The 13,349-nt window shown below is 44.0% G+C and overlaps 1 protein-coding gene across 1 annotated transcript; it reads right to left on the bottom strand.

The window, feature by feature from the left end:
- Positions 1-550: 550 nt before the first annotated feature.
- LOC117469447 (phytanoyl-CoA hydroxylase-interacting protein-like) lies at positions 551-11,791 on the bottom strand. Its single transcript, XM_034113858.1, has 6 exons — positions 11,676-11,791; positions 10,341-10,513; positions 8,166-8,340; positions 3,647-3,764; positions 1,799-1,979; positions 551-1,468 (listed from the first exon to the last, which is right to left on the bottom strand). Exons 1-6 carry the CDS (start codon positions 11,722-11,724, stop codon positions 1,094-1,096), a joined length of 1,071 nt encoding a protein of 356 aa, XP_033969749.1. The 5' UTR covers positions 11,725-11,791; the 3' UTR covers positions 551-1,093.
- Between the last annotated feature and the right edge of the window lie 1,558 nt (positions 11,792-13,349).

Below are 13,349 nucleotides of genomic sequence, written 5' to 3'. Positions count from 1 at the left end.
ACTTCTACTTTTACTCAAGTACAAGATCTGAGTACTTATACTTTTACTCAAGTACAGTATCTGAGTACTTCTACTTTTACTCAAGTACAGTATCTGAGTACTTCTACTTTTACTCAAGTACAAGATCTGAGTACTTCTACTTTTACTCAAGTACAATATCTGAGTACTTCTACTTTTACTCAAGTACAAGATCTGAGTACTTCTACTTTTACTCAAGAACAAGATCTGAGTACTTCTACTTTTACTCAAGTACACGCTCTGAGTACTTCTACTTTGACTCAAGTACACGCTGTGAGTACTTATACTTTGACTCAAGTACACGCTCTGAGTACTTATACTTTGACTCAAGTACACGCTCTGAGTACTTATACTTTGACTCAAGTACACGCTCTGAGTACTTATACTTTGACTCAAGTACACGCTCTGAGTACTTATACTGTACTTTGACTCAAGTACACGCTCTGAGTACTTATACTTTGACTCAAGTACACGCTCTGAATACTTCCCCCCCCCCCCCAGAAACACAGGGTGATGATTTAATTCTCGCTTTTATTTTAAACTTTTCTTACATTTTCTTTGCAAAAATTCCTTTTATGCAAAAACTGGAATATTACAAAGGAGACATCAACAACAAGAGAGTTTAGTTTTTAGTCAAACTGATACTAGATGCTATCATTGTTAGCACTAAGATAGTCAGTCTCTCCATGTCAGCTGTTAGCATCGAGCTAGCTGGTGTTGTCTGCGTAAATATGTTTGTATGATTCTATAATAATACTTTACTGTAATGTAATATTCTGTGAACACTTCATCTTTGCATATTCTTTGGATCGTTTTGAAACGTCTTAAAGAACTCCATAGATCTTTAATATGAAATCAAATATCTTCTATAATAATGTTTCTTGATTTGACACTACTTGCTTTTAACATGTATCTGTCTGTACGTGAGGCACCAGTTAAAGAAAGCAAAGTGGATTCAAACCTGATCTAGCATTGTTAGCATCAAGCTAACGTCGTTCAACATCGAGTTAGTGATATTAGTTCGAAGCACGTTAGCTACCATCTCGTTAGCTGTTAGCATGGTGTTAGCGTGGAGCTAGCGGCCCACGCTGATGTTGCAGAGCTTGCAGCTGGGGTCCTTCTTGGCGTTGAGGGTGCTCTGACCCAGGAGCTGCTGCCCTGCGATCGGAGCGACCGTCCCCAGGTCCAGGTCCACGGCCTCGGTGTAGATCAGCTCCAGGATCAGGTCCTGCGCGTGGAGGAAGCTCAGCGAGCCGTCGGCCGCCGCGCCGCGCCGCAGGAACACGTTGCTCTCCGGGTCCAGCTCCGGCAGCCGGGCGCGGCAGAACGAGTCCCCGGAGGAGCCTCTGGGGGCCAGGACCAGGACCACGTAGTGGTACGACGTGTACATGCAGTAGAAATCCCCAAAGTACACGTTGGTGTTCTGGTTGAAGAGGGTTTCTGCTGGGACCTGTGCAGAAAGATCTACTTTAATGTGTTTATGATATTTACTGCAGGAGTCCGAAACCCTGACAAGTCTTTTCATAAATTACGACTTCATCTCATCTCTTAATCTCAAATCCAGTAGGAATCTCCAAAGTACACATATTTATTTGCATGAATTCATGTAATAATGCAAAATCCAAAAGAAAAATTCCATTTAACCAAAAACATGGTGCCTTCAGGGTCCACTGAAGGGAGGGTGCCTTCAGGGTCCACTGAAGGGAGGGTGCCTTCAGGGTCCACTGAAGGGAGTCTGTGTGTCTGGGTTAGTTTTGACTAAAGTACAAGATCAGAGTACCTGGAAGCGGTAGGGTCCGTACGGAGAGTCGTGGGGGGGCTTCCCGGTGTTGAACTCAGTGTTGCAGCTGAAGAAAAGCCCCTCCAGCTTCCCGCTGATGGGGGACCCGTGGCTGCCGCTGTGGTCTTTAACGGAGGGCAGCATGCGGCGGCACTGAGCGTCTCTGGAGCGGAACGATGGGCTGCGGGGGGGAACAGAGGGTTAACATTAAAGGTCACATATCATGCAAAATGCTCTTCTTCATGTCTCTTCTACATCAACATGTGTCCCCTCTTCTTCATGTCTCTTCTACATCAACATGTGTCCCCTCTTCTTCATGTCTCTTCTTCATCAACATGTGTCCCCTCTTCTTCATGTCTCTTCTACATCAACATGTGTCCCCTCTTCTTCATGTCTCTTCTACATCAACATGTGTCCCCTCTTCTTCATGTCTCTTCTACATCAACATGTGTCCCCTCTTCTACATGTCTCTTCTTCATCAACATGTGTCCCCTCTTCTTCATGTCTCTTCTACATCAACATGTGTCCCCTCTTCTTCATGTCTCTTCTACATCAACATGTGTCCCCTCTTCTTCATGTCTCTTCTACATCAACATGTGTCCCCTCTTCTTCATGTCTCTTCTTCATCAACATGTGTCCCCTCTTCTTCATGTCTCTTCTACATCAACATGTGTCCCCTCTTCCTCATGTCTGTTCTTCATCAACATGTGTCCCCTCTTCCTCATGTCTCTTCTTCATCAACATGTGTCCCCTCTTCTTCATGTCTCTTCTTCATCAACATGTATCCCCTCTTCTTCATGTCTCTTCTTCATCAACATGTGTCCCCTCTTCTTCATGTCTCTTCTTCATCAACATGTGTCCCCTCTTCTTCATGTCTCTTCTTCATCAACATGTGTCCCCTCTTCTTCATGTCTCTTCTTCATCAACATGTGTCCCCTCTTCTTCATGTCTCTTCTTCATCACCATGTGTCCCCTCTTCTTCATGTCTCTTCTTCATCACCATGTGTCCCCTCTTCTTCATGTCTCTTCTTCATCAACATGTGTCCCCTCTTCTTCATGTCTCTTCTACATCAACATGTGTCCCCTCTTCTTCATGTCTCTTCTTCATCACCATGTGTCCCCTCTTCTTCATGTCTCTTCTTCATCAACATGTGTCCCCTCTTCTTCATGTCTCTTCTTCATCACCATGTGTCCCCTCTTCTTCATGTCTCTTCTTCATCAACATGTGTCCCCTCTTCTTCATGTCTCTTCTTCATCACCATGTGTCCCCTCTTCTTCATGTCTCTTCTTCATCAACATGTGTCCCCTCTTCTTCATGTCTCTTCTTCATCACCATGTGTCCCCTCTTCTTCATGTCTCTTCTTCATCAACATGTGTCCCCTCTTCTTCATGTCTCTTCTTCATCAACATGTGTCCCCTCTTCTTCATGTCTCTTCTACATCAACATGTGTCCCCTCTTCTTCATGTCTCTTCTTCATCAACATGTGTCCCCTCTGTGTAAAGAGACTCTGAAAGTTTCAGGAACAAAGATTCTCTCTCTTTTTGATCCATTTCTATAAAAACCTGTCTGAAAATGAGCTGATCAGATTTTGACCACTTGATGTCATAATGATGTTTTGTCTTGTGTAACCATTAGCCAATCAGCACCAAGGTAACCCCCCCCCCCCCCCCCCTTATCACCTGAATCTCCTCCTAGAGCACCATTGAGTTCTTTGTAACCAAATGTCTCTCAGAGGGGCGTGGGGAGGGGCTCCTTATTTTCATCTAATTGACAATAAAGTTGACTTTGATCAAAAATAACAAAGTAAATAAAACAATAATGAAAGCCTGATAAAGGCTCTGCTCCACCTGTCCTGCTGGAAGTACTCCTCCGTCTGGTTCCTGTAGAACACGCTGAAGGGCAGCAGGCGGCCGGAGGTGAGCTCGGCTTTCTGCAGGAGCTGCTTCAGATGCACTGAGGAGTAATCTGTGATGAAGAGGAGAGGAAGAGTGATGAAGAGGAGAGGACGAGTATCATAAGGCGCTTTCACACCGCAGTACTTTTCCCACAAAGGTTCATGAGAACTCTTTAGTTCTCATGAACTAAAGAGTTCTTTCATGAGAACTAAAGAGTTCATGAGAACTCTTTAGTTCATGAGAACTCTTTAGTTCTCATGAACTAAAGAGTTCTAACCCTAGAGTTCTAACCCTAACCCTAACCCATGAACTCTTTAGTTCATGAGAACTCTTTAGTTCATGAGAACTAAAGAGTTCATGAGAACTAAAGAGTTCTCGAGAACTAAAGAGTTCATGAGAACTAAAGAGTTCTCGAGAACTAAAGAGTTCTCATGAACTCTTTAGTTCTCATGAACTAAAGAGTTCTCATGAACTAAAGAGTTCTCATGAACTAAAGAGTTCATGAGAACTCTTTAGTCTTAGTTCTCATGAACTCTTTAGTTCATGAGAACTCTTTAGTTCATGAGAACTCTTTAGTTCTCGAGAACTCTTTAGTTCTCATGAACTCTTTAGTTCTCATGAACTAAGTTCAGATCGCGTTCACACCGCAATGAGTCCCTGAGGGAGGATTAGGCAAATGAAGCCGCTGACGTCACTTCTTCTTCTGCTTTGGGTTTACTGGCAGGCCGCAAACCACTTCACGGCGTATACACACACATCCTCTGTTCAAGGTTCTTTATTGTCAATCTGACATAGCTACAGAGTAATTATGCAGTTGAAAATCTTATTTATTTGGTTATTTGATTGATTTATATACTGCATTGTCTTGTTTATGTTTCTTATGCTTGTGCATCTTGTTTTTTATGTATTTGTACGGCGACCTTGAGAGCCTTGAAAGGCGCCTATATAAAATAAATGAATTATTATTATTATTATTATACTGCCACCCGAAGTCCCCGGAGTTGGGGAAGGACTCCCAGCAGCTTCTACTGAAGCCTTCCGAGTACATCGCCAGAAGATAAGATAAGATCTTTAATTTGTCATTGTACAACGACATTACAATGTGAACTCAAGGTGCCAACGCGCAACAACAAGACAATATAAAAACAACAAGACAATATAAATTGTACGATTCCCCTCATATTGCACAGAAGACATGATAACTTAAATATTAGCAGCGTTTAGTGCACATACGGCCCTGGGAAAGAAACTAAACTTGAGTCTGTTTGTCTGAAGACATGGTACGGAAGCGCCTGCCTGAGCGCAGCCGTACAAAGTGCTCGTTACCCGGGTGCTGTGGGTCCTTGAGGGTCTTGACTGCCTTCTTAAGGCAACGAGAGCTGTACAGTACCTCCAGGGAGGGGAGAGGGCACCCGATGATCTTCTGGGCCGAGTTGACGACCCTTTGGAGCGCACCCCTCTCTGCGGCTGTGCAGCTGAGGAACCACAGATGCAGTAGGTGAGGATGCTCTCCACGGCGCAGCGGTAAAAGGACACAAGCAGGTCCTGTCTGAGGTGGAAGTAGAGTCTCTGCTGTGCCTTCTTGTCGGTCGCCGTGGTGTTGGTCCTCCAGGACAGGTCCTCCGTGGTGTTGGTCCTCCAGGACAGGTCCTCCGCCAGGTGAACGCCCAGGAATTTGAACACTGACACTCTCTCCACACAGCCTCCATAAATGTACAGGGGCTGCATGTCGGTCTTCTTCCTCCTAAAGTCAATGATCGTCTCCTGGGTTTTCAGCTTGTTCAGCTGCAGGTTGTTTACTTTGCACAACACTAACAGTTGCTCCACCTCGTCCTGGTACGCGGTCCCGTCACCCCCGGAGATGCAGCCCACCACGGTGGTATCATCAGCAAACTTTATGATAGAGTTGCTGCGAGATCGTGGGTGTAGAGGGCGTATAGTAGGGGGCTCAGCACGCAGCCCTGTGGTGCCCCGGTGCTGAGACTGAGGGACGTGGAGGTGTGGGGGCCTATCCTCACCCTCTGGGGGCGATCAGTCAGGAAGTCCTTAATCCATAGGCACAAGGAATGGGATACTCCCAGGACTGATAGCTTGGTCACCAGTCTGTCGGGGAGGATGGTATTAAATGCCGAGCTGAAGTCCACGAAGAGCATCCGTGCGTAGCTCCCACTTCTCTCCAGATGAGACAGGGTAGAGTGGAGAGCTGTGGCGATGGCGTCCTCCGTGGACCTGTTGGCCCAGAACACCGGCACCTCCTCATCTCCACCGCTCCCATGTTTTCTTTTGTGTTGCCATAAGTTAGTCTTTTTTTTCCTTTTTTTTATTGTACAGGCTACAGACACAAAACATGGACAATATCCAATATCATCAAAAGCATTTATTATTCCTTTTTATCCCACTCTTCGCTAGAGCTGATTGTTTCCCATTTCATGGTGTGTTGACCCACCCTTTGATTCTTTGTGGCAATTATCCTTTCCAAAATAAATTGTGTTTTTAATCTACTTTTCACACACCTTTAAAGGGGACCTATCATGCAAAATGCACTTGTGTACGTCTTTTCTACATGAATATGTGTCCCCGGTGTTCCAGGGAACTCACCAAGTGTCAGAAAACACAACCCTCTCTATTTTCCTCCATACCCAAATCTCTAAAAAAGGGGCTGCAACGGATCTGATAAAAACTGATCCAGATTTGAACACTGTCCTGACGTCAGGACGGTGGCGCTACGGCTATTGGGCCAACTCCACCAATCAGGAGGAGACAACCACGGCCATTGCCGTTCGAAAGCGCTGGAGACGCTGTAGTACATATGCCAGGCCTGTAGGTGGTGCTGTTCTCACTGAATCTGCCCTTGCTAAAACAGAGCTAAAAATTGTCAAATTGAGCGAAATGAGGCATGGCTAAAATGCATGACCTGTTTGGTATTTTGAAAAAAAAAAAGTATAAATATGCCTTATATAGGTATGGCCCTACACTATATTATTCAAATATAGCATGATAGGTCCACCTTAAATTCAGATTTGTCCTTGATTGAGTTTTAAAAATAAGTATTTTTGCCAGAAGAATAATTGTATTTATGAACGGTGTACTGTCCTCATCCAAAAGCCCAAACAAAAGACCAAAGGGAGTAAATGCAAAATCAATATAAAGTGTCTTAAGCCAGTTTTGCAACGTATGGATAAAAAGAAGATAAATGCATCTGGCCTTCCTCTTCCTCCTCACAGAATCTACAAAGTGGTTCGATATTAAAAGTGTTGAGTTGTTTTTTTTAGCGATAATCTTGTAAAAGATCTTCAGTTGGAAGATTCTTGAACAGGAATGAAGTGTTATTTTGTTTATGGTTCTAAAACATTGTTTCCAGGGTATCAGAATATTAAATTCTTCTTCCCAGAGAGAACAGACCGCATGAGGAAAAGCAGCGAGGCCCTTGCTCTGTGATTATACATGATTTTATTTATTTTCATTGTTGATAGCCATGTCTGACTTCTTGTATGAGGTGCACAGACATGTTGTCAGTTTCCATCTTTTTTTAATGTACGTTTCCAGTTAGTTGGAATAGCTGAAAGCAGCTGGTTAAAGTGAAGGAACACATCTGACCGTACATACAGAGAAAACACTGATATGAAATGAAACGACCCGAGCTATCTAGTAAATCATTCATGTCTCAGGAGACTTTCCCATAAAAGTGGTTTTCCATCTATTAAAACTTCTGAGTTCAACCATATTCATTGATTTTGGATTTCTTCCGGTGTATCTGGAGGGTAAGTTAGTCTCTCTCCATTGGTGCGCTGGGCTAATGCTAATGCTAATAATGCTAATGCGAGGATAATAAAATGGCGGCTTCACAAAACTTTTTGGGAGTTTTACGGGGCGTGGTTTGCATTCCTCCCAGCCAATCAGAAAGAGGAACCTTTTTCTCCCACGAAAGTCCCTGCTCTCTAGCCGGGACGGGAAAGAGGGTGAAAAGGTTCATGAACTCATTTAGTTACGGCTCTTTTTGGTGTGAACGCGCCTATAGGAACTGAGGAGTAATCTGTGATGAAGAGGAGGGGACGAATGAAGAGGAACTGAGGAGAGGAAGAGTGATGAAGAGGAGAGGAAGAATGATGAAGAGGAGAGGAAGAATGAGTAAAGAGGTAAAGAGTAATTTAAATAAATTAAGATAAATCAAACTGAATTAAATTAATGTGTGATGTGTTCAGGGACCCAGGGGTGTGATGTGTTCAGGGACCCAGGGGTGTGATGTGTTCAGGGACCCAGGGGTGTGATGTGTTCAGGGACCCAGGGGTGTGATGTGTTCAGGGACCCAGGGGTGTGATGTGTTCAGGGACCCAGGGGTGTGATGTGTTCAGGGACCCAGGGGTGTGATGTGTTCAGGGACCCAGGGGTGTGATGTGTTCAGGGACCCAGAGGTGCGTTCAGGGACAGGGTGGTGTGATGTGTTCAGGGACCCGGAGGTGCGTTCAGGGACCTGCGGTGCAGAAGTGGCTGCTCTCGCTCCAGATGGAGACGCTGTACTCTCCGTCCGGCTGCTTGCTGGCCGTCTGCACCGACACGCTGTACTGCGTGCGGGGGCTCAGGAACCAGTGGCCGCGCACCGTCATCGGCAGAGGAACCGCCCGCGCCACCAGCTTAGTGGGGACGTCCTGGAGAACAGAACATAAACAAAAACAAAGAATGAAAGAAGGAGGAAGTGGTTCATGCCCTGGGTCTCTCTGAGTTATCTTACCTAACTCAAAACAAACGCGCTCTCGCTAAGCGGTGCTACGACGCTGGTTATCAACTCGGTAACTCAAGCCAGGGGTTGCGGTCGAATACTCCAAAAAAACAGCTCCTAAGTTCTAACCCTATCGTCTATTCCTTGACCTCTGAGTGAAAGGTCACGGGGTTAAGGGATAGTGGATAGGAGAATTCAAAAGGACTTAGGAGAAGAGACTGCGGTACTTTAGAGAATCGACTGCACTTCCACTATCCGACGTGTTTATGATGCGCCAGCGGAGGTCATAAATGTGCCTCTGCTGCTGTGGGGAAACTATGGAAACTACAGTTTTCTATACAGCGGACTACAACATGGATGTTTAATAAGAACGAGGGACTACTGTAAACTCATCTAGAGACTCTGCACCGTGCTCTGATGCTGTTATGCTTTATGAACGGGGACAACAGAGAAACATATTCTTCATGACCAAAGTTGGAATTGAAATAAAAAAGGAAAGTGACACTTATGCTCGTCACCCTCTCCCTCCGGTCCACATTAATACAAATGATCCCAATACGTATGATTGTATGAAAAGATCTTCAAATCAATACAAATGTATTTATTATAAACGTTAGTCCTTAACATCTATCACTGTGTATATCACCATTCAAACATCTTTTAAAAGTTGAACAAACCCCACACAGCTCAGTAAAGACTGTGAAATGTTGACTTTATTTGATCATTTCAGTAAAAACTAACGTTCATATTTCTCTTTTTGATTATAATACTGATGAACGTTCAAAACAAAGCACTTTGGCAACTTACCACATACGTTTTAAAATGCTTAATAAGCACCGTAACTTTCATGATATCATTTCTCGTTCATAATCGGTTGTTTCCGTGAACGGCCGACTGTTGTGTGACGGCAAATGCCGCGGCCGCAAGGCATTGTGGGGCAGCATATTCTCCTCTCCTCTCGGTTAGGGAGGTCCAGTGGTTCCTAAGCTAAAGGAGGTTATAAAGGAAGTTTGAAACCTCCTTTCCTTTCATTTAGAGAATTAGAACGGCTCTTATCATGGCTGCCACTGAGGGACTTCCGGGTCATTTCACTCCGTTAGGAAGGTTCCTAAGCTAAATGGACTATTCGACAGCAACCAGGGTTTCTCTGTCCGGCTGAGTGCACGTTCACATGAAAGGGGCGGGGCTAGCAACATTTGACCAATCACAAACATGGACAAGCGTACTGACAGCGCAGCGTCATACTTCCTGAATGAAAAGTGAACTTTAATATTAGACAAATATGAAGAAGTTAAACTTTAAACATCCATGACTTAAACACTTTATCCAGGATCAAAGCCACATAGCACGGGCTACCAACTTCATAGGAACGTCCTGGGGAACCAAAACATAAACAAAGAATTAAAGCTCACCTTTTATGCTATATTTGAACAATATTTTGATTTCCTGCTTCTTCACACAGACTCTCTCCAGCACAGGTTAGCTCTGAGTGTTAGCATGCTAATGTAAACACAGACCATATTACTTCCAGAACACGTCTCATTGTTTCTGACAGCAACGTTTCTGATTGGCCCGTGGGTGTAAAGCCCGCCCACATTTTAGTAATGTTGTCATGACGCAGCAAATCTGGATCAGCTCCGTTGTTCCCCCGTTTTTAGAGATGTGGGTACGGAGGAAAAGAGAGAGGGGTTTGTTTCCTGACACTTTGTGAGTCTCCTGACACACCGGGGACACACCGGGACACACCGGGGACACACCGGGGACACACCGGGGACACACCGGGACACACCGGGGACACACCGGGGACACACGGGGGACACACCGGGGACACACGGGGGACACACGGTGATGTAGAGAAGACTTCAGGAAGTGACTTTTGCATGATAGGACACCTTTAAAGTAACGAGTGGTTCTCCTCGTGTCCCTCACCTTGTGTTTGAAGTGGTTCTCCTTGGGTTCCTCCTTCTTGTTCAGGTCGATGAAGTAGTGAGTGACGTTGCCCCCCCCCTCCATCTCCCAGCTGATGTTGAAGGAGTCGCAGGTGATGTTGGTGATGACGGGCCGTCGGGGAACCGGAAGAACCTCAAGGCCCCGCCCACTTTCTGCAGGAGAACACATATTATATAGTGTCTCTACTTTAAAGAGTCCTCTCCTGCTGATGTTCAGGTGTATATCAGTATGTAGTGTCTCTACTTTAAAGAGTCCTCTCCTGCTGATGTTCAGGTGTATATCAGTATGTAGTGTCTCTACTTTAAAGAGTCCTCTCCTGCTGATGTTCAGGTGTATATCAGTATGTAGTGTCTCTACTTTAAAGAGTCCTCTCCTGCTGATGTTCAGGTGTATATCAGTATGTAGTGTCTCTACTTTAAAGAGTCCTCTCCTGCTGATGTTCAGGTGTATATCAGTATGTAGTGTCTCTACTTTAAAGAGTCCTCTCCTGCTGATGTTCAGGTGTATATCAGTATGTAGTGTCTCTACTTTAAAGAGTCCTCTCCTGCTGATGTTCAGGTGTATATCAGTATGTAGTGTCTCTACTTTAAAGAGTCCTCTCCTGCTGATGTTCAGGTGTATATCAGTATGTAGTGTCTCTACTTTAAAGAGTCCTCTCCTGCTGATGTTCAGGTGTATATCAGTATGTAGTGTCTCTACTTTAAAGAGTCCTCTCCTGCTGATGTTCAGGTGTATATCAGTATGTAGTGTCTCTACTTTAAAGAGTCCTCTCCTGCTGAAAACGTCACACTGGCCCTTTAAGAGAGGTGATGAACCGTGAAGATGTTTCAGGATGTCTTTAGTCCTCTTTAGAGAACAAGGAACCCGTTGAAACTAAACACAGCAGTACCCCCCCCCCTCCTCCTCCTCCTCCTCCTCCTCTCTGAATGGAGGAGGTGAAGCGTCCTCGTTAAGGTAATTAGCCTCAGACACTGAAGGAGTTCTTTAAAGAGTTCAGCAGACTGGAGAGACTCAAAGAGACCCTGAAACACTCAAGTCTCTCTCACCACGTGCTCAGCAGCTACAGAGCAGATATATCAATGAGTCCTCCAGCAGAGCAACATGAATATACAGAACATAGAACAGAGAACATAGAACAGAGAACAGATCAAATAGTGAAGAGAATGTTTTGAGATGTGCAAGAAAATACAAATACAATAGAGATAGTGCCAGAACAGTCTGTATACAAGTACATGGAATATGAGATGGAGATGAATAGAGAGATGCAATCAGATGGATGTTCACACACACACACACACACACACACACACACACCTTCGCTGTCACTCCGCTGCAGACTCTTGGTGTCGCCGGGCTCCATCATCTTCACATCCAGAGAGGAAGAAGAAAGAGGATTAAATAATTAATAATAAATAACAACTCGATCAGAGAGAAATCAAATGTTCAGTTTCTGTGACGCTGCGTCAGGAAAACATCCAGATTCAGACTGAGAGCTCCAGAGCTCCTCCCGTGTGTGTGTGAGAGTGTGTGTGTGTGTGTGTGATCACAGAGAGGGGGGGGGGGCTTTAAGCTACTGTAATCTATATTTGTCCAGTAATGTAGAAATGGTGAGGGGTGTGTCCAGAGCAGGTTGTCAGGGCAACTGAAGGTACACAAATAAATATTAGAAATACATTTTTTAAACTAATAATAAAAAATAAAAAATATGCATTATATAATAAATAAAGTGAGTGAGGGGCTTTAATCAATGTGTTATAGTCATGGAGTAAGAGGTGGTGTGTCATGAAGGCAAACTAATACAATATCAGTTAAAAAAAAACAATTTATAAACAATTATAAATATATCTCCCCTCTCTCTGGTCTGACGGAGCTTTCATTAAATAAGATCTGTCCTGATTCACTTGTAATTTATATTAAACCACAGATTTCATAAACTTGATGTTTTTGTGCAGATTTTTCAGCCTGAAATCCTGTGAGGATTAACCTCCTGTCAGTGAGGGGGGGGCAGGGGGGGATTAGAGGCAGAAAGTGAATTAAAGCGTCTCTTATGTAAAGAGATCAGCTGCAGCTCTGCAACACGCATCCATCACTCCATCACTCCATCGTAGCCGACGCAGGCGACGTAGCTGACGTAAAAGTCGGGACGCCTTCGGTACGCGTTCTTTGGTCTCAGGTGGGCGTGGAGCGGCCTTTAGATCAAAGCAGACTGGTTTAAAGACTCTCCTGATTTGACAATCTGGTGCTTAAACAAATAGCTCTACACCCCTGGCTGAAATGTCCTTAAAATTAAGTCTGAGTTCGAGATATCTCAAATAATGTATGCACTGTCATTTCCCCACGTAAACATAACAGTCTGCAATGAAATGGTTGTCTCCCGTGTGCTCCACTTCCTCCTTGGCGCACCGGTAACTTTCTCAAAACTAAACTAAAATAATCGGGATAACGGGTTAGTTTCTCGTGCTCACGAGAAACTAACCCGTTATCCCGATTTTTTTTTAGATTTAATGTTTGTTAGATAAAAAACAACTGATATTTAAATTAAACATTTTTGAATATTCTTAGAAATAATTTGTAAAATAACGACAAACCTTGATCTTCTGAGAGTCTGACAACACAACCACAACCTCCTGTTTTATCATTCAGTTAGCATTAGCATGTCAGAGCTTCATGCTGCAGGATGACTTTCATTGCATTTAGAATTAATCTGAGATTTAACAAATTCACGAGATTTCAAGACTTCAAAAACTAGAAAAGTGTCTGGAAGAAGCAGCGCTGAAAGGAAACAGCTGACTTGTGTTCTTGTAAACAAACAAACACATCAACAGTGTAGTTACCTCCTAATAAACAAGACATTTTTACAGTTTAATAAAAACTTCATATCTTTATTTAGTCCGGTTTCACGCACACAAAACACACAAATATTTACAGCATGTAAAAAAAAAAAAAACACACATTTCAGAATAAAACAGGAATCTTTCAAGCGTCGAG

This window comes from Trematomus bernacchii, unplaced genomic scaffold, assembly GCF_902827165.1.
Source record: "Trematomus bernacchii unplaced genomic scaffold, fTreBer1.1, whole genome shotgun sequence".
NCBI classification, from domain to species: domain Eukaryota; kingdom Metazoa; phylum Chordata; class Actinopteri; order Perciformes; family Nototheniidae; genus Trematomus; species Trematomus bernacchii.
Note: the sequence above shows the minus strand (reverse complement) of the source record. Positions and strands in the feature narration are given on the sequence as shown.